This window comes from Rattus norvegicus, chromosome 3 (genome assembly GCF_036323735.1).
Source record: "Rattus norvegicus strain BN/NHsdMcwi chromosome 3, GRCr8, whole genome shotgun sequence".
NCBI classification, from domain to species: domain Eukaryota; kingdom Metazoa; phylum Chordata; class Mammalia; order Rodentia; family Muridae; genus Rattus; species Rattus norvegicus.
This window is the reverse complement of record NC_086021.1, coordinates 147,538,110-147,556,475: the sequence shown is the minus strand read 5'-3', so window position 1 is coordinate 147,556,475 and position 18,366 is coordinate 147,538,110. Positions and strand designations below refer to the sequence as shown.

At 43.5% G+C, this 18,366-nt stretch overlaps 1 protein-coding gene and 1 pseudogene across 1 annotated transcript in view; one reads left to right on the top strand and one right to left on the bottom strand.

Moving 5' to 3' along the window:
* Nucleotides 1-575: 575 nt before the first annotated feature.
* The window catches only part of Ism1 (isthmin 1), a 78,918-nt gene continuing 61,127 nt past the window's right edge, over nt 576-18,366 (bottom strand). Inside the window, exons 4-6 of the mRNA NM_001134552.3 lie at nt 14,194-14,337; nt 9,125-9,214; nt 576-2,173 (exon numbers count right to left, since the gene is read on the bottom strand). Coding sequence (NP_001128024.1) covers nt 1,656-2,173; nt 9,125-9,214; nt 14,194-14,337 — 752 coding nt within the window. The 3' untranslated portion in view covers nt 576-1,655. The remainder of the gene's footprint in view (nt 2,174-9,124; nt 9,215-14,193; nt 14,338-18,366) is intronic.
* Nucleotides 10,111-11,283, top strand: Ldha-ps10 (lactate dehydrogenase A, pseudogene 10; annotated as a pseudogene).

Below are 18,366 nucleotides of genomic sequence, written 5' to 3'. Positions count from 1 at the left end.
ACTTACTAGTCTTGTCATTAGGTGCAGAACCTAAATACAAATAATTTCATGGGTAATATCTCGGTAGAACCTTCAACATTATAAAGTTCTGACATACAAAAGCCGTTCTGTAAGAAGATACTTTTACCAGGAAAACTTGAGTGTGTGGTCAAGAGCACCAAAATCAACAGGGATACAAAGACACCAAAGCAGCCCTTCCCAAATGACATGCCTAATATAGTTTATATGTTCTGACCTCTGGTGTCTCTCCTCTGGAAAAATAATAACTTGCATTGTAAGTAGTTCTGCTTATTATTCGTATTCCTTTGTTTTGTTTGGAAGTAGCCTTGCCCATCTGAAGTCTTTGCTCTAGCTTGATTTTCTTAGTTCTGGGTGAGAAAAAAATATGTGTTTTAATTAGCTTGAGCTAACTGGGGACCGGAGAGATGTTTTGAATGCTGAAGATGCCATGATTTACCCATAAGTCCATTTGTGAGTCTTTTATTCCCACCTAAGTTGAAGGCTTCTCCTCATGAAAGTCTTGCTTCACTTGGAGTAGTTACAATATTTGGATCATAAATCAAGGATACAGGTAACACATTTTATTATGATTTTATTATATATCTCTTTCCCTGGAGTTTTGCAAGTAAAAGGTTGCATAAGAACCAACTCTTCATCTGTCCTCAAGTTCTATCCCACAAAAGTGGATCATCTCATAACTGCACGATGTACAATAGCCAATGACTCAATAAATACTTTACAAAAATAAGGCAGTTTTTTCTTAAAACATAAAAAATTAGGATTTCCTAGACTTCAGCTCCCATGACCCCCTTTTATATTTATTTACTGGGAATAATATTTATTGGCAGAGAAAAGTTGCTCTATTAAGATAAAATAGACAAAGCGAGGCACGTATTATTTTTCAACTTGTTTTGCTTTTTCTTTGGAAAGTGCCACTCCTGGCTTTACGGCTGAACTTCCTTCAGTCTTCTGAGCCTGTTAAGACAGAACAGAAATGCTACTGCTGGGGCTCTTCAGTACAGTTATGCTGGTCCCTTACTTTAAAACCATTTAAAACCCGTGCCTTAGATTCTACACATTCACTTACTACCCACCCCTTGCCTCGTCTGAGGCAAGGAAGCGTTGGAATCCGTGACACCAGTAAGAAACCCATGACTAAAGAACACTGGTGTAAGGTGGGTGTTTTACTGCTCTGATGCATTTCCAATGCAAAATTCCTTTTCTCGTAATTCCCCTGTGTCCTTTTCCTTTTGAACTCTTTCAGAAGCAATTAAATAATTGTTTTATAAGGACAACTCCAGAGAAAAGGTTAAGCTTAAGTCACATTTGTATTAAATAAGTTATATATATATAAAAAAACTGCTTATAATGTTTACAACCTCAGTCTCTGTGTTCCTATGCACTGAACGGAGGTGGGAACAGACTCATACCCACTATAGCTCCTAGGTGCCACTTTCTGCCCACACAGCCATTAGGAGGACTTCCACCATGGTATGTAGGTACTGGGCATAGCAGTCCCGCAGACCTGGTGCATAGCCCTACTATACTTACAAAAATATTCATGTGGAATATACAGATATACAAAAATGTGGAAAGAACCAGGTGACAGTTGGCAGATCAGTGCAGTGCATTTGTGTCTCCAAAGCAGTGGTGCTTTAGTACTCCCTGGCTTCTTGGAACTGTTTAATGTAGTCCTCATCAGAAGGGCTCTCTGTGCACTTCTGTCCATTATTGGGAGGCCTGGCCTCATTATATCTGCTCCAGTCACCCTTACAGATAATCCAGGGCAGAACGTCCACTTTGTAGTGGAGCTCAGCAGAGAACTCGGTGCTGATGAGATTGGGTGTGCCTGCCCCTTTGCCCCTGGTGATGAGCTGCATGTTGTCACCATAGCAACAGTGCTGGGCAGCCAGTGTGGTACTCTCTAGGGACAACATAGAGCGGATGCAGTATCGAGCAGTAGGCTTGTAGATCTCTAGTTTCTCTTTGGGCCCGCTAGCATCCTTCCATCGGAAGTCCTTGCGCTTGATGCGGTCGAAGATGTCAGCTGTGCTGTAGGCTACCTCAGTGGGGTAGGAGCAGGGGCAACTGGGCAGGTCATTGATCACCTTGTGCATGTACTTCTTTAAGAACTCACTTTTGCAGCTCATCCATCGCTCACAGCTGTCCATGTCTGAAAAAGACCAAAAAAAAAAAATCTCTTAGCACATGCTAAACTTTCTGGAAGTCCTAGCACATGCTAAGCTTTCTGGATGAATGACTCTTTCATCAACAGTGTCCTCCATTAGCATCAGAGACTCCATAGGTACCCATAACCACCAGGCATGGCAGCCATTCTCATCTCCCCAGAACTTTGCAATGTTATTTATAAGACATTTTCCCAATACTTCACTTCATAGCATGAGCCATTTTCAAACACAGAACAGCAAAATTCACTGATTGAATGCCTACCATCATTCCATCTTCTATATCTAACTGTCGGTGCATTTGATACACCTTTTAAAATTTTAATGTAGAAACATGTTATTATCTCTCAATTTAAAGCATCTTCAAAAAACAAAACAAAACAAAGTCCAAACAAAACCAGATCTCAACAACAACCCTCCCCCCAACAATAAACCCTCAGACATAAAACAACAACAAAAGTATAACAGATAACCGTGGACTAATTCTGCATCCTCACAAAATCAGAGAGCTGTATTGAATTTCCCATGAAGGAGTAATGTGGTAGAAAGGCCTCAAAGGACCATTTGTAGAGTTGAGTTTATTTTGTTTCTGCCACTCACTGAGTTGTTTAAAACATAATCCACCATCCAAATGCTGGGCCTTAATTATTGCTATATGCAAATTCATAGGCTAAGCTGCCTCAGAGGACCTGAGAGTGTGACTTGGAACCCAGAGATGACATATTTAGTTTTTAAAGCATTAAGAAAAACTTGATTAGTTGCAAACCCTTGAGAATTTATGGATTCAAGTTGTATGTTGGTCAAATACCCCCTTTATTTGGTTATAGCTTGGTGGTTTTATTTTTTTTCTTTTTTGGGTGTGGTTTAAATTAGTTTTCTTGGTTTTGTAGGTTTTGTCGTTGTGTGGGGTTTTTATTTTTTGAGCTGTAACTTAAAGTTGGGTGGGTAGGAAGGTGGAGATGATCAGGAAGGCACTTGGAGGAAAGGAGGAATATGATCAAATATATTTAAATTTCAAATTTGTTTTAAATAATAATTATTTATGGACTTTAATGTATGTATATATGTTTGCATGTATGTATGTATGTATTTGAGACAGGATTTCTCTGTGTAGCCCTGTAGCTCACTTCATAGACCAGGCTATCCTTAAATTTAGAGATCTGCCTGCCTCTGCCTCTGCCTCCTGAGTGCTAGGATTAAAGGCATGTGCTACAACACCTCACTATGGATTTCAATTTGTGCCTTCCTTTAACAACTGAAATTTGAAAAATGCTATTCTTGCATTGGCCCTTGGGAACAACTCGTTAGGGTGTAGGTATATAGTGTCCCTCTACTTGGACAGGAGAGGAAGTTCCCAGGCTAGCCTAACCTCTGGTTGACCACCCACAGTCTTTCTCATAGTCCTTCAGTTGTTTGGGTCAAGATGAGTGTATGCTTTAGTTTGGTCTCTATCAGACTGTGAGGAGATGACAGTAGAAATGGACACTGGGAAAACGATAGCTAGATGGGAGGGAATTTGATACAAGGTAGGGATCAAACAGATGGGAGGAACAAATAGAGTGTCTCTCTATAACCTGAAAACTCTTCTTATGATTCCCACTCAATGACAATGGCATACTTAGAAAATACTTAAAAACTTAAGCATATAAGCCTATAATCCCAGCTTATCTAGAAGTCCAAGCAGGAGTATCACAAGTTCAAAGCCTGCTTGGTCTTCAGCGTAAGTTTAAGGCAAACCTGGCATAAAGAATAAACCCAAGGCTAGCCTGATATACAAAAGGTGTCCAAGGCTAGTCTGGGCAACTGAGACCTTATATTAAAATAAAAAGTAAAAGAGGGTTGAGCATATGAGCGGGACCAATGCCGGAGCTTCAAAGAACTTTGTCCTGGAAAACAGCGGTATTAAGAATGTTTGCCCTCTTCCCATCTTTATTTTCCTGAAACCCCCTTTTACATTGGATTTAGATGGGATTCGTGGATGTTCTCTCTCCATTTATGACTGATAAGCTCAGACACAGACTTTCCTTGTTTTGCTCATGATCAGCTGAACTGGGTGCCCACACTGACCTATCAGAACTGAATACATGTTCATCACCCTTCCCTACCCCCTCCCTTTCTTCAAGCTCTGCTCCTCCCAAGGCCTTGCCCTTCAGTCTGCTGAGCGAATACACAGCTTTCCCATCAGGATTCCTTCTGAAATTAGGTTGGCTCTCCCGCCCCAAGGACAGAACACCTTTAGATCTGCTGTTCCACACCGCCACACTCCTATCTTGTTTGCACTGTAGTAGTGTAGATCTTAAATGCCTATCAATAGCTGGTATATTGATGGCTTGGTCCTCAGCCTGTGGCACTGCTAAGAGGTGATGGGACTTACAGAAGATAACAGTCTGTGCAGTTGATAGGCATCTTGGGACGACAGTCCCGCTCATTCTCTCTTTTCCTTCCTGGCTACCATGAGGTGAGCGACATCCCCCATCACCTGCTCACTGCGATTTTCTGCTTTGCCACAGGCCCAAAGGCAGCAGGCCGCATTCCGTGCACTGAAACTAGAGGCCAAAATAAATCTTCCTTCCTTTTAAGTTGTTTTCTCTTTCAAGTTTTTTTTTTTTTTCCCACAGTGACAGAACGCTGACCAACGCATGCACCACTGGGTTCTTTCTGGCTTTATTTACTTCTCCATAAAAGAAAACCCTGTTTGCCTAAACCTAGACATTCTTCTGTTGTTTTTGAGACAGTCTCACAGCGTGTCCCAGGCTAGGCTGAAGTTACTTCAGCCTCTGAAAATGGGGATTACAGGCATGTACCACATAATACTTGGCTTGCTTGTCTTTAAAAAAAGAAAGAAAAAAATAAACAAAACAAACTGTAAACAAAACAAACCAAAAACAAAACACTTCAAAACTGAAACAACATGTTATTTCTAGTAGGTAAGTCCAGAATAGTTCTGAGTACAAGTCACAGCATGCTGGTCATGAGCCATGGTAGGGTTGGTACTGGCCAGATTTTTGTCTTCAGAGCTCCTAAAAGAGAGTCTCTCTGTGTACCTTGCTGACCACCTCCCATCATCTGGGTCAGACTTGCCCTGCAGGCCAATGAACGAGCATGGAGGAGCACTGCTGTCTGGTTCTCTGAGGTCCCCTCAGCTGGGCAGTCTCTATTGGACAGGGCTTAGACTTGTCTGATTTCCATCCTTCCCAGTTCTCCTTTTCTCCTTTGTCAGGTGTCATACGGTCACCTTGCATGTCCATTCCAATCTGGTATGTGCAGCACTTGCACACACACACACACACACACACACACACACACACACACACACACACACACGGGGAGGGGAGGTAGAGGGGAAGGAGGAGAAGGAGAGAGAAGAGAGGGAGAGGGAGTTAGAGAGGGACAGAGGAAGAGGAAGATGACTGGGTTGGGATGAGGATGCTTTCTTTTCCTCCAGAGTAGAATGCACAAGAGAACAAGGTTGTTAGGTATCATGTGATGGAGATCCTAATTAGTTTAGTGTTGTTCAGAGGTCCCTAGGGAGCCATAGCACTCAGTGAAATATGTATCAATTGAGCTGTGCAGTAAGAAAATTGATCTAGTACTGATTTCAATATGGTATACCAATGATACGAACTCAGGAAAAATATGCTTGGTAGTAACAGCAGGTTGGATCAAGAGAAGTCAGAACTGTTAGACTCCCGTGCCTGGGAAGTCTGTGGGTAATGAGAGTAAGGTAGGAAAAGTGACTCCAGTCATTTTTGGGTCAAATGCTTGGGAGGCTGGGGTGTTATATATGGGATCATATGTCAGGATATAGGGTCAGCTGGGATGGGGCATGTGTCCCGTCAGTTAGATGGGGAAGGGGGAAGATAGAACATTGCTCATGAGTCCACTCAGACCTCTGGTATAAGATTAAATTCTCACCTTAACCTGGCTGGGGTAAAAGCCCAAATTCTTATCAGCTTTATGACAAACCATTTCAACTTGCTGGGCTTCTGCTGTGCAAATGTCAAGTTGGCATGAGAGTAGGACTTCCCCAGTGAAGTTGGGATGGAGTGTCAGGGCAGGGGATGTGAAGCGAACTGCATTGTCCTGGCATCATGCATACGGGCTGCTTCTTCTTCTTCTTCTTCTTCTTCTTCTTCTTCTTCTTCTTCTTCTTCTTCTTCTTCTTCTTCTTCTTCTTCTTCTTCTTCTTCTTCTTCTTCTTCTTCCTTCTTCCTTCTTTCTTCTTCTTCTTTCTTCTTCTTCTTTCTTCTTCCTCTTCTTCTTCTTTCTTCTTCCTCTTCCTCTTCCTCTGCTTCTGCTTCTTCTGCTTCTTCTGCTTCTTCTGCTTCTTCTGCTTCTTCTGCTTCTTCTGCTTCTTCTGCTTCTTCTGCTTCTTCTGCTTCTTCTGCTTCTTATTTTTTCCTCTGAGCTCTAGAATTTCTCAGCTTGTCTTGCCTGTACAGTCACCCAGAGTGGGACAGTACTACGTAGTACCTGGGAGGTCACAGGCACATCTTGGAAGGGCAGGACCTTCAGAAACAAACTTTAGGAAGCCTGGGGAAATGACATTATATTTTCCGAGGTGGGAGACTACTGCCATTCATGTGCCTATAGAACATTTGCTGACCTATTTTCATTTTTTAAGAATGTACTAATTCAGGGTGTTCAGTGTGATGGGCACGCATGCATTTGGCAGATAATTAAGTCACTGGATTCTGCAGTCTTTTTGTAAGATGCACTCCTGCCTCATGCCATTTTATAGATGAGAAAACTCAAGGCAGTACTAGTTCTAGTAATTTGACCACGCGGCAACCCAGTGTTTCCAGTCTGTTTTACTCATTTTCTGTTTGTCCTTCTAGGTCTTCATCCCATTATGCTCTTGTCCTGATACATGTGGACTACATCAATAGGCTTTTTACCCCTGCTTTCTGATTAGATAGCCCAATGGGAGGACCCATCAGTGGACCACATAGAGGGAAGATGGTGAGCCTAGAATGTTTCGCTAGCTTTTCTCTCACTGCATGTTATCTGTATCCTTTGGGGAGCTGGGACTACAGTCAGGTGGGTCTCCCTCTGAGCTATGCTTACCGTTCCATCCATGTTCCATCAGATCAAGAATAGTAAGAGTTCTCCAGTGTTGCCAGTCCTGGGTTTCCATTTTTGGTTTAAATCAACTCTGTTCATAGTTTTAGAAATGGTCTCTCACCAAATACACACCAATTGCTTATCTACTCAATTCATTTTTGCCTGGTCTCTGGTTGCAATAGGCCTACTCAGTTCTGGTATCCTTAGCCATGCGTTGGATGTGGCCTTAGGCCTTGCCCTATAGAAAAAGGTAAAAGGTACTTGCATGTGAAATGTGATGGGGGGAGACAGGAGAAGTTCTCTGTTCCCCAAAGACCTCAGACCTTTAAAGTCAGCTTAAAAAAAAAAATCCAGGGAACTGTGCTTGCAGAAGGCTCTCGTTAAATAAATGCAATTTCATTGTGCGTGTGAGGGGAGGGGTGAGGTGGAGGTCCTAATGACACAGAATTTCTAAACTGTCCTGAGTTTGGCTTACAGACATGTTTGAATAGATTTTGTTTTAAAAATAAATTATTAGCAAGCACTGTAAAAATCAAAGTTTATTCTAGCTAAACCAAGATCTGGGACCTGTCTTGGAAAATCAGCCTGACTGGTTGGTGTTCACCTCTAGGTGGTTAAGGTGTGGCTGCCCCCATCTTTCAGAAAAAAAAAGATATTAGTTCTTTGAGGATTTTGTACAATATATTTTGATCACACTCACCACCCCACTCTCCCCAGAGCTTCCCTCCTTCCTAACCATTCAACTCCCCCACTTCTCCTATCGAGACCAATTTGTGTCATCCAAATGTTCTTGGCTATGTGGTCTTCAACTGGAGCATGCTCAACACACCAGAGGCCATCCTCTTAGAGAAAATTGTCTTTGGTCATAGCAGCTTTCCACTGTGGATACCTTTTCAGCTGGGGCTGGAGGGATGAGGCAGGAGGTCTGCCCCACCCATCACTGGTGGTGCAGATGCTGATGCTGTTTACTGTTGTTTTTGTTTGTTTGTTTTGTTTTTCAGAGGGCTGGCACTAATTTTTTTTTCATTTTTTGTTTTCTCGACTATTCTACTTAAACCCTCGACTGACTCCTGTAGTTCTCTGAGAGAGAGAAAATTACATCTCAAAATAGTTAGGCTAGGAAACTAAAAGGGACTTAGGACTTCTCCATTTTGTCTGAGGAGATACGCAGACTTGAGATAATAAAAGGATTTTCAGGGATAAAAGAAGTGGGACGGAAGGAATCTTGGTCTTCTACGACACAGACAGGGAACCAAGGGCAAAAGTGCTGAAAAGCCAGCTTGCACCTGAAGGGATGCTTCATGCTGTGTTCATTCAGGCTGTTGCTTCTGAGCCAACACTTTCCAGCAGAGAAAAGAGAAACACACACACACACACACACACACACACACACACACACACACACACACACGTACTGAGTTTTTCTTTTAATAGAAAATTTCAATGGAAAATTCTTGCAATGGAAGGAAGCATAAAATATTGAGAGAATTTCTTTCCCCCTTCCTTTCCTCTGCTGGAGACTTCATTTTACTGGATGTTCAGTGAGGACAGATGGGTTGTGGGCTTTTTTTGTTATTTTTTTGTTTTTGTTTTTGTTTTTGCTAGGGGGAGGGTGGGCTCCAGCCTGTCTCTTAGGAGGCTTTTCGAGTTTCACACAGAGGTGTCCTGTGTCTCACTTAATCTGGTGTGAGGAGGGATGAGGCTGCTCTCTTTCTTGCTTGGAGTCTGTTCAGTGAGCAAGAAATACATTGGGAGCAGCGGACCTCAAAGGGAAAATATGAAACATGTTCATGGGTCCAAGGATGGCACTGAAAGAGAAAAATGAATCTCCAAAAGCACTGAACCAATATTTGGATTAAAAAAAATGCTCTTACCAACTTCAAACAACTTGGTGGCATTAAACTCCTCGCTTCCCGCAAGTAGACTCACTTCAGTGGCTGCTGTCCTGAAAGTGTCTTCAATTCCTAAACAAGAACAGAACAAGAGTTCATTTTCCCCTAGTTATATGGAAAAATTCACCTTCTCTCCCCCCAGCCAAATACAAAACAAAACACCTGAACAAAACCTTTCTGTATTCATCACTCCTCATGGGTAGAAACTTGCCAGCAGAGGAAACAGTAAAAAGCAGGTAGCGGTGCATAAAACATATTAAACCCCAGATACTATTCACAGCTCGAAATCAGATCCAAATGTGCCTGCATGAGTCCCACGGACAGCCATTTACCTTGGAGGTGAGGGGTGAGGCTTGTTGGGGTGCTTGTAGCTGTCTGGTGAGTGACAAACTGAGCCTGAGACAGCAGAATGCTCAATACCTTCCTGTAAATGGCCAACTGTCTGGTTCTAAATCATTACTGGCTGTGTGTACCTGGCCAGGACATGTCATCTTTGTGTGCCCCAGGATTCACTTCTCTAAATGCAGATCTGACACCTCTCCCTTGCAGAGTCAATCGAGTTACATGAGCAAAGTGTGGGGCGAGTATCTCCCAGAAGGGGAAGTAGAAGCGTGTGTTTCCTGCTTCGTTAATTTAGATCTATTCCTACTGATGCTTTAGAAAGGCTGCACAGAAGGCCCCCTGCCCTTTACTTACTCTAAGGAACTAAACTTAGTTTGCTGCAAACGTCTCAGATCCCTTACATCTGTTAGGATTGCCACATCTAACTCGGCTTCCTTACAAACAGGACTTCTGCACAAACTAAATCGTGAGAGAAAGGAAAGAGCAGAGGCTGGTAGCATTATTGTTGGGGAATTTTGTCTTCACTGCTGGGCATGACTGGATGTCCTTTAGGAGATCACTCTGATTTTACAAAATTGACCTTGGGATGTGGTTATAAGAAACATTTAGGCGAGCTGGAGCCATTGTCGCCGATCTCGCGCACGATACTGCTGCTGCTCGCCCGTCATCCCCCATCGTGCACTAAGCGGTTCCAAAAGATTCAAAGTCCAAGATGACAGCCCTCAAGGACCAGCTGATTGTGAATCTTCTTAAGGAAGAACAGGTCCCCCAGAACAAGATTACAGTTGTTGGGGTTGGTGCTGTTGGCACGGCTTGTGCCATCAGTATCTTAATGAAGGACTTGGCTGATGAGCTTGCCCTTGTTGGTGTCATGGAAGACAAGCTAAAGGGAGAGATGATGGATCTCCAGCATGGCAGCCTTTCCCTTAAGACACCAAAAATAGTCTCCAACAAAGATTACAATGTGACTGCGAACTCCAAGCTGGTCATTATCACGGCGGGGGCCCGTCAGCAAGAGGGAGAGAGCCAGCTTAATTTGGTCCAGGGAAATGTGAACATCTTCAAGTTCATCATTCCGAATGTTGTGAAGTACTGTCCACAGTGCAAGCTGCTCATTGTCTCAAATCCAGTGGAGATCTTGACCTACGTGGCTTGGAAGATCAGCGGCTTCCCCAAAAGCAGAGTTATTGGAAGTGGTTGCAATCTGGATTCAGCTTGGTTCCATTACCTGATGGGAGAAAGGCTGGGAGTTCACCCACTGAGCTGTCACGGGTGGGTCCTGGGAGAGCACGGCGACTCCAGTGTGCCTGTGTGGAGTGGTGTGAATGTTGATGGCGTCTCCCTTAAGTCTCTGAACCCACAACTGGGCACTGATGCAGATACGGAGCAGTGGAAGGATGTTCACAGGCAGGTGGTTGACAGTGCATACGAAGTGATCAAGCTGAAAGGTTACACATCCTGAGCCATTGGCCTCTCCGTGGCAGACTTGGCTGAGAAATAATGAAGAACCTTAGGCGGGTGCATCCCATTTCCACCATGATTAAGGGTCTCTATGGAATCAATGAGGACATTTTCCTCAGCATCCCATGTATCCTGGGACAAAATGGAATCTCAGATGTTGTGAAGGTGACACTGACTCCTGACGAGGAGGCCCACCTGAAGAAGAGAGTAGATACCCTCTGGGGAATCCAGAAGGAGCTGCAGTTCTAAAGTCTCCCCAGTGTCCTAGCCCTTCACTGTCCAGGCTGCAGCAGGGTTTCTATGGAGACCACACACTTCTCATCTGAGCTGTGGTTAGTCCAGTTATGTTGAGGTGGTCTTTGGGGAATCTCAGTTCCCACAGCTCTACCCTGCTGCTAAGTGGTACTTGTGTGGTGGTAACCTGGTTACCACTGTCTCCAAGACACACTGCCAACTGCGTGCAGGCTTTGATTACCCTGTGAGCCTGCTGCATTGCTGTGCTACGCACCCTCACCAAACATGCCTAGGCCATGAGTTCCCAGTTAGTCATAACCTGGCTCCAGTGTGTAAGTCCATCATGCATATCTTGTGCATAAATGTTCTACAGGATATTTTCTGTATTATATGTGTCTGTAGTGTACATTGCAATATTATGTGAAATGTAAGATCTGCATATGGATGATGGAACCAACCACTCAAGTGTCATGCCAAGGAAAACACCAAATAAACCTTGAACAGTGATTTAGTGTGTGTGTGTGTGTGTGTGTGTGTGAGTGTGTGTGTGTGTGTGTGTGTGTGTGTGTTATGTGCACTCCAGTGCCAGAGAAGAGCAGAAGAGGGCATCAGATCCTCGGGAGCTAGAGTATCAGGTAGTTGTGTGAACTGCTGACATAGGTACTGGGAACTAAAGGGGCAGCAGGTGCTTTTCAGCCACCAAACCATCTCTCCAGCCCTCAGCAGTTACAGTCTGATCATTACCAAACCTACGAGATCTTGTCTATTCATTCCATAGTTACTTCCAGCAAATCAGAGATTCAACAAACCAAATAAGAAAGGAGACCCTGCTAAAAGTAATCATTCCTACCCAAATGGACCCTTGAAATGGGCACCCTCTAAAGCAGAAAGGCTGAAAGACTGAAGTGGGCAAGGACAGATGAGAAGAAATGCATGCACAAGGGGTGCTGGCTGCATAGTTCTTAGTGGTCCTGGTATCCAAGAAGGAAACAAGCAAAATGGCAGCAGAGAAGACCCTTCCCCTCTCTTCCTGAAATCCACATCTCCTGCCTTGGCTCTGGATCCTAGTTCTGACTGAAATGCAAGCCCCTGTAACTCAAAGTGAAATTCTGCCTGTGTTTGGGTGTGGCTGAGCCAGAGACGTCTTTTCATGGCAAAGGAGAAAAGAGTGCACCAGTTAAGACCATGGATTGTGGAATCAGACATCATGAATTCAAAATGCACAAATATCATTTGTTGCTGGGGTCTCAATTTCTACAAGTGCTAAACAAATACACTAATAAATTTCCATTGCAGGGGGGTCAGTTTTAAGGATTAAATAAAATTGCACACCTAAAACCATGGAAGTTTGATTGGTACTTAATTACCCAGAGCACTATTGTTATTTCTTTATGACCATCTTTTTCTTCAACTCCTTAATCTTTACTTTTCTCCCACCAGTCTCCCCTCCATTCCTTTCCCCCTCTCTTTTCCTTTCCCCTCCCCCCTCACTTCCCCTCCTCTCTTTTCCCCTCTCCTCCCTTCCACTCCCCTCTTCTCCCTCCCCCCAACCTCTCCCTCCCTCTCTCTTCCCCTCCCTCTCATTCCCATCCCTCCCCCCTCCTCTCTCCTCTTCTTTTGTTTTCTTTTCTCTCCTTCCTTCCTCTTACTTTTGCTTGGCACGAGTGCTCTAACCCAGGGTCTCACATGTGGGTAGACAGCACGTCATGCCTCACCCACATCCCTAGACAACCTTCCTTCTCTACATCCCAATATCCTTTTGACCAATTTCTTCATGTACTCCCCCTCTTCTTCACATTCTTTCTGGGTGTCATTTCCTCCTACCCCTGTTATCATTTACAACTTTGTTCCTACAGAGCCAAAACCCACTCGTCAGACTTCCACCTCAGCTCATTGCAATGAGCACAGGGAAAATTGTGAGAGGCAAGCCGTCTGTAGGGTGACCGGGAGCCAGAGCCACCATTTCTTACATTTCAACCCCATTTTCTTCTCATGCCCTTTGCCAGTATACACCTCATTCCAGTCGCTCCTCTCCCCTCTCTTTAGAAATCCCTTTGTGCTTCTACTCTTGTTTTGATCCAAATGTCCCTGGATTGAGAATAGACTGTCTGGTGTAGAAAAAGGAGGTCTAGTGTACAGGGATCAGATTTTTCTGTCTCTGAAATTTCTTTTAGATGAAGCCACTTGGAATGTGTGGTTTCTTGAAAGGGCCCAAGATATTATTGTAGGCTGGGATTCTGGTGGGGAATTGGGAACACAGTAAAACTATAGGCCAAGGGAAGATAAGCTTTGTGCAAAGGATCAGGAAGCACACAGTTTAGGCTCTGTGGGCCACTCATGGCCCTGGTTGCCTCTGCTCCTCCTCTGCCGTCTCCTGTTTGATGCTTCTAACAATGTAGGCATCTGCACCAATAGGCCATAAACTACATTTTGACAAACCATTTTAACTTTGACAACCACAGTCATAATTATTGTTTAGTCCCAACACGATCCCTCACCAAATTATCAATTTACTTTAATTTTCTAGGTACTGATATTATAGTATAAGGTCACAATTAAATGTTAAATTGCCCCAGTTTGTTCCCTGGGAAGCCTTGGGCAACTCTCAGTTCTTATTGACCGGGCTAACTCCATGGTTTTCCTGAGAATGAGAATTCACTCATGCTGGCTTCCTTATCAGAGGTAAGTATCTGTTTTCCAATGAGTTTTTCAAGTCATGACAATCCCACATCAAAGGTTTAAACTGACCAGAGTCCCTCCTTCAAGTTAAATGAGGACAAGACGGCACAGCATTAGTCACGGACACTGCATTTGTACTTAAGACTCAGAAAATCCATCTTCTCAGCCACCAAGTCTATCAGCTGTCTCTAGCTGTCCCACTCTAGTCAGAAGATTTATGAGGAAGCAGTTACCTTTTAAGTAACTTCTCCAAGTCTTAGAATATAAATGAAAAAACAAAACAAAACAAAAACCCTTTCTTTCCCTTGAACTTGGAGCCACAGCTCCACAATTACCTGGGCAGTTTGGACGGTCACAGGTCCTGGATTCTGTGGCAATGCATGCATAGCCACAGGAACGGGTCCTTTTCTGATTGCCATTTCCACAGGTGACGCTGCAGACAGACCAGAGACTCCAATCACCCTCACCGTCTGTGGAATCTGGAAGGGAGCCAGGGAGATGGTCATCATCCCCTCCTGAAGAGTTCCCATGTCTCCTGCTCACACCGCCTGCTGGCTGCACATTCTTCCACTTCCAGTAGTTTTGCTCTTGAAGGGACTGGGTACAGCCTGAGCTCACAGGTTCACGGCTGCACATTCACTTTAGAGCTCACCTTTGGGAAGACTGAGAGGATCGCAGCACTGGGACATCCCTTCTCTCCTCGTGGGTAGGAGAGAGGGGGGAAGAGGAAGGGAGAGAGGGAGAGGAGAAAGGGAGGGAGAGGAGAAAGGGAGGGAGAGGAAGAGGAATGGGGGAAGGAAGAGAAGGGGAGGAGAGGGGAGAGAGAGGAAGGGAAATAGGGTACGAGAGGAAGAAGAGGGGAGAAGAAGGGAGGAGAGAAGAGGGGAGGGTTCTACACAATATGGTCTTACTTTGACCTTAAGGTCCCCATTGGCTTACAGTCTAGTTTGATCTGGTAAATCCAACCATCATGAAAGAAGTTCAGGCTAAACAAATTTACCAATGATGAGATATTACCAAGAATGGAGCCACATGAAGGATTACAAAGACATTTGACAGTGTAAAGGAGGTTCCCAACCCTTTCCTATAGAAGCTGAATGTAGCTGAAGCCATCAAGAGTAGAACTACCCAGTGGTCTGTACTTCCTAGTCCCCTAAATCATAAAAATATAATAACTGCTATATTTTCAGGTGCCAATAATAGGATAATTTGTTACAGAGTAGTAAATAACCAATATATTAATAGTAAAGGCAGAAATAGCCTTTGAGGTCATTATTCAACATATGGTCAATGAATATTAGTTAAACTCTCACTATATATCAAGCATAATTCTAGTTATGTGGGATATATTGTTAAGAATAATTTTCAAGGCTCCTCACCATGGCAGAATAAACAAATAATATAAAATAGTATATTATATAATATATTAGAAGTTATGAATGACATGGGAAAAGGAAAGTAGACCACACTAGGGGGACTTGGAGTTAGGCACATTGTCAAAATTGGATTTCTCTTCCCAGAAGTAAATGTTAACAAAAGTCCTAGGATATGGGGCTTGTCCAGGGTTATCAAGTTAAGAGAAAGGGAAGCTTGGGCTATAGCATCATGCCCTTGCTCTCTAAAACACAGCTCTTTTCCAGTAACACCACTCCATAATAAATTTCTCCTGGCTTATACACAGCTTCCAATAGCCTTAGGGTCTCTGTGAGTGCCAAGCATGGGGCTCCCGTCATGTACCTTGAAGGGATGGGATAACCTTCATTCATAATAGGTTGTGGTGGTTGCTATTACATAGACCCAGCAAGAATGCTCTTCACACGTTTTCACCTGAACCCTGGGTCCTTTGCCAGACACCAAGACGGTTGTTGACACAGTGCTCACTCTGAAGGCATTTCAGACTATCACGGGGCTTCTGAGTCTTCTCCACATACTACTTAGAATTGATGGGTGTGTATGAGTGTGTGTGTGTGTGTGTGTGTGTGTGTGTGTGTGTGTACAAAACATCATAATGTCCTCTTCCCTAATTGAGTGGAAAACTGTCTCATGCTGTACCTACCCTCTGAAGCATTGTCCATCTCTATCTCCTTCCATCAAACTGATTTTTTCCAAACTTTGATTTCTTCTAAGAAACAGTTTTCCAACCACACAGCCAAACAGATGTCTGGAGCTTATGTTTTACATTAAGGAACTGGGCATCATCTTTCCAGTGTGACCCTCTCAATTGTCTCCTCTGAGACATCTACCCAGCATGGCTGGATAGTCAAGTTGCTTCCAGAGGGAGAAAAGTCTGAGACATAATAGTCACTGCTCCCTCCCAGACCTTTTCGGACATACACAGACCGATTGCATGATTGCATGTTTGTCAGTGAGGCCATCTATGTGTAGAGAATTATATTACATGTATACACACTACATTTTATCCTGCACACAGAGACAGGGCTAGACTTTGTTAGAGGGAGCAAGAAGAGGCACAAGTAAAGAGTTTTGTATTTTCACAACATGAAAAGAGAGAGGGTAAGCTTGAACAACAAACATTAATACAAGTAGAAGCCATGTCACTAGTGGAGGGAATGGCTGAATAAGATAAAATCCTGTGAGTGGAAGCATTGTGCTGCTTGCCTTTATAAAAGAAAAAAAGCACCTCTGCTACCAAAAATCTCCTATAGCTTTTCCTTTTCATTTCAGTGAGGGCAACAACTTGTGAGGGAACATCATTCAACTTGAGGTCTTAGCTCACACTGAGGCCCATGTCTGAATCTTTGCATAAGCTAGACTTTTCCCTTTAGTTTTCTAGATCTACATGACTATATTGGTTTTCTTTTATTGCTATGCTATAAATCAACTCAGGGGAGAAAGTGATTTATTTCATCTTATGATTCATAGGGAAGTCCGCACAGGAGCTCAAGGCAGGAGCTTGGAGGCAGGAACTGAAGTAGAGAGCAGGAGGAGCACTGCTTCCTGGCTCATTCTATATGCCTTGCTCAGCCTGCTATCTTAATTAATCCAGGACCACCTCTGCACAATAAACTCTCCCACATCGATCATAAGTCAGGAAATGTCCTTACACACATGCCCACAGGACAATCTGATGGAGGCATTTCCTCAGTTGTGATTCTCTTTTTCCAAGTCAACTCTAGCTTGGATCAATTTGACAAGAAGCACCGTACAATGACTAAATGCTAATGCTGCATTAGAGTGTATGAGAAATGATACCCATAAATCCTTTCTCCATGTCCATTTCCTTGGTTACACCTTTTTAATGTTGGTTCTCAACTACATGATTTTCTTCAATCAATGGGACGATGGCAAATAGGATGCAAGCAAAGGCCTGAAAAACCTCTAAGCATGTAGCCTTGGCCTTTTTTAGCTAGAGGGAACTATTTTACTACCATGTAAAGAGCCAAGAGAACCAACTCCAGGAGGAGAGAGGCTCTGGCCCTCTCTGCACTCCTAATTGTCTAGCTGAGCCTCATCATTGCTACTGAGGTCACCAGAGGCTGTTCAGCTCCATCCAAGTCAGCCCATCTCGGACCAGATGAACATTTCAGTCAATCTGCAGATTCCTGAGGTAGAACCTCTCTTCTATTGTTTGAAGTTGCTAAAGTTGCTAAATTGGGATCTTTCTTTCTTTCTTTCTTTCTTTCTTTCTTTCTTTCTTTCTTTCTTTCTTTCTTTCTTCCTTCCTTCCTTCCTTCCTTCCTTCCTTTCTTTCTTTCTTTCTTTCTTTCTTTCTTTCTTTCTTTCTTTCTTTCTTTCTTTCGTGTTCTCTCTCTCTCTCTCTCTCTCTCTCTCTCTCTCTCTCTCTCTCTCTCTCTCTCTCCCGCCCTCCCTTCCTTCCTTCCTTCCTTTCTTTTTTTGTTGAGACATTACCTAACTATGTCACCTGTGACTGGCCTCAAACTCATGATCCTCCTGCCTCAGTTTCCAGAATGCTAAGATCTCACAAAGTAGTTTCTTCTAAACTCTGTTAAAAACACATCACAAAAGTCCATCCTAAAATATTATCTACAAGCAGCCATAAAGGACTTCATCTGTTCTATCAACTGGTGGCTTCCTTCTCATCCTTTACTGTTCACAGATTAGCCACATGATAAATCGTTTCTATCGGGGAGTAATCTCCTAGGGAGATCTTTATTGTCCCGAGCTTCTGTCACACACTGGTCCAGATCAGCATCCAGCAACGACCTTTGAGGGGATTCCTATTACATGAGGCCAAAGGGAAGACTAAGGATTTCTGGTTGGAACACGTCTTTCTGGGGGAGAAATCCTTTCTGTTTTAATGCCAGATAAAAGAACTTGTAATATATGTAAATCTAATCTGTGACGATGGAAACACACGTGAGGACAACGTAAGTCAGCGTGACTTGGAGTGTGGTGCAGAGCAGAAAAGGAGCCTCAGCCTCAGTGATTACAAAGATGACAAGAACAGGCTGTCCCTGAGAATATTTCTGTGGCATTTTGACAGCCCCAGTGACATCAAAGTGCTCAAGAAGGGAAGACTGTGCTCT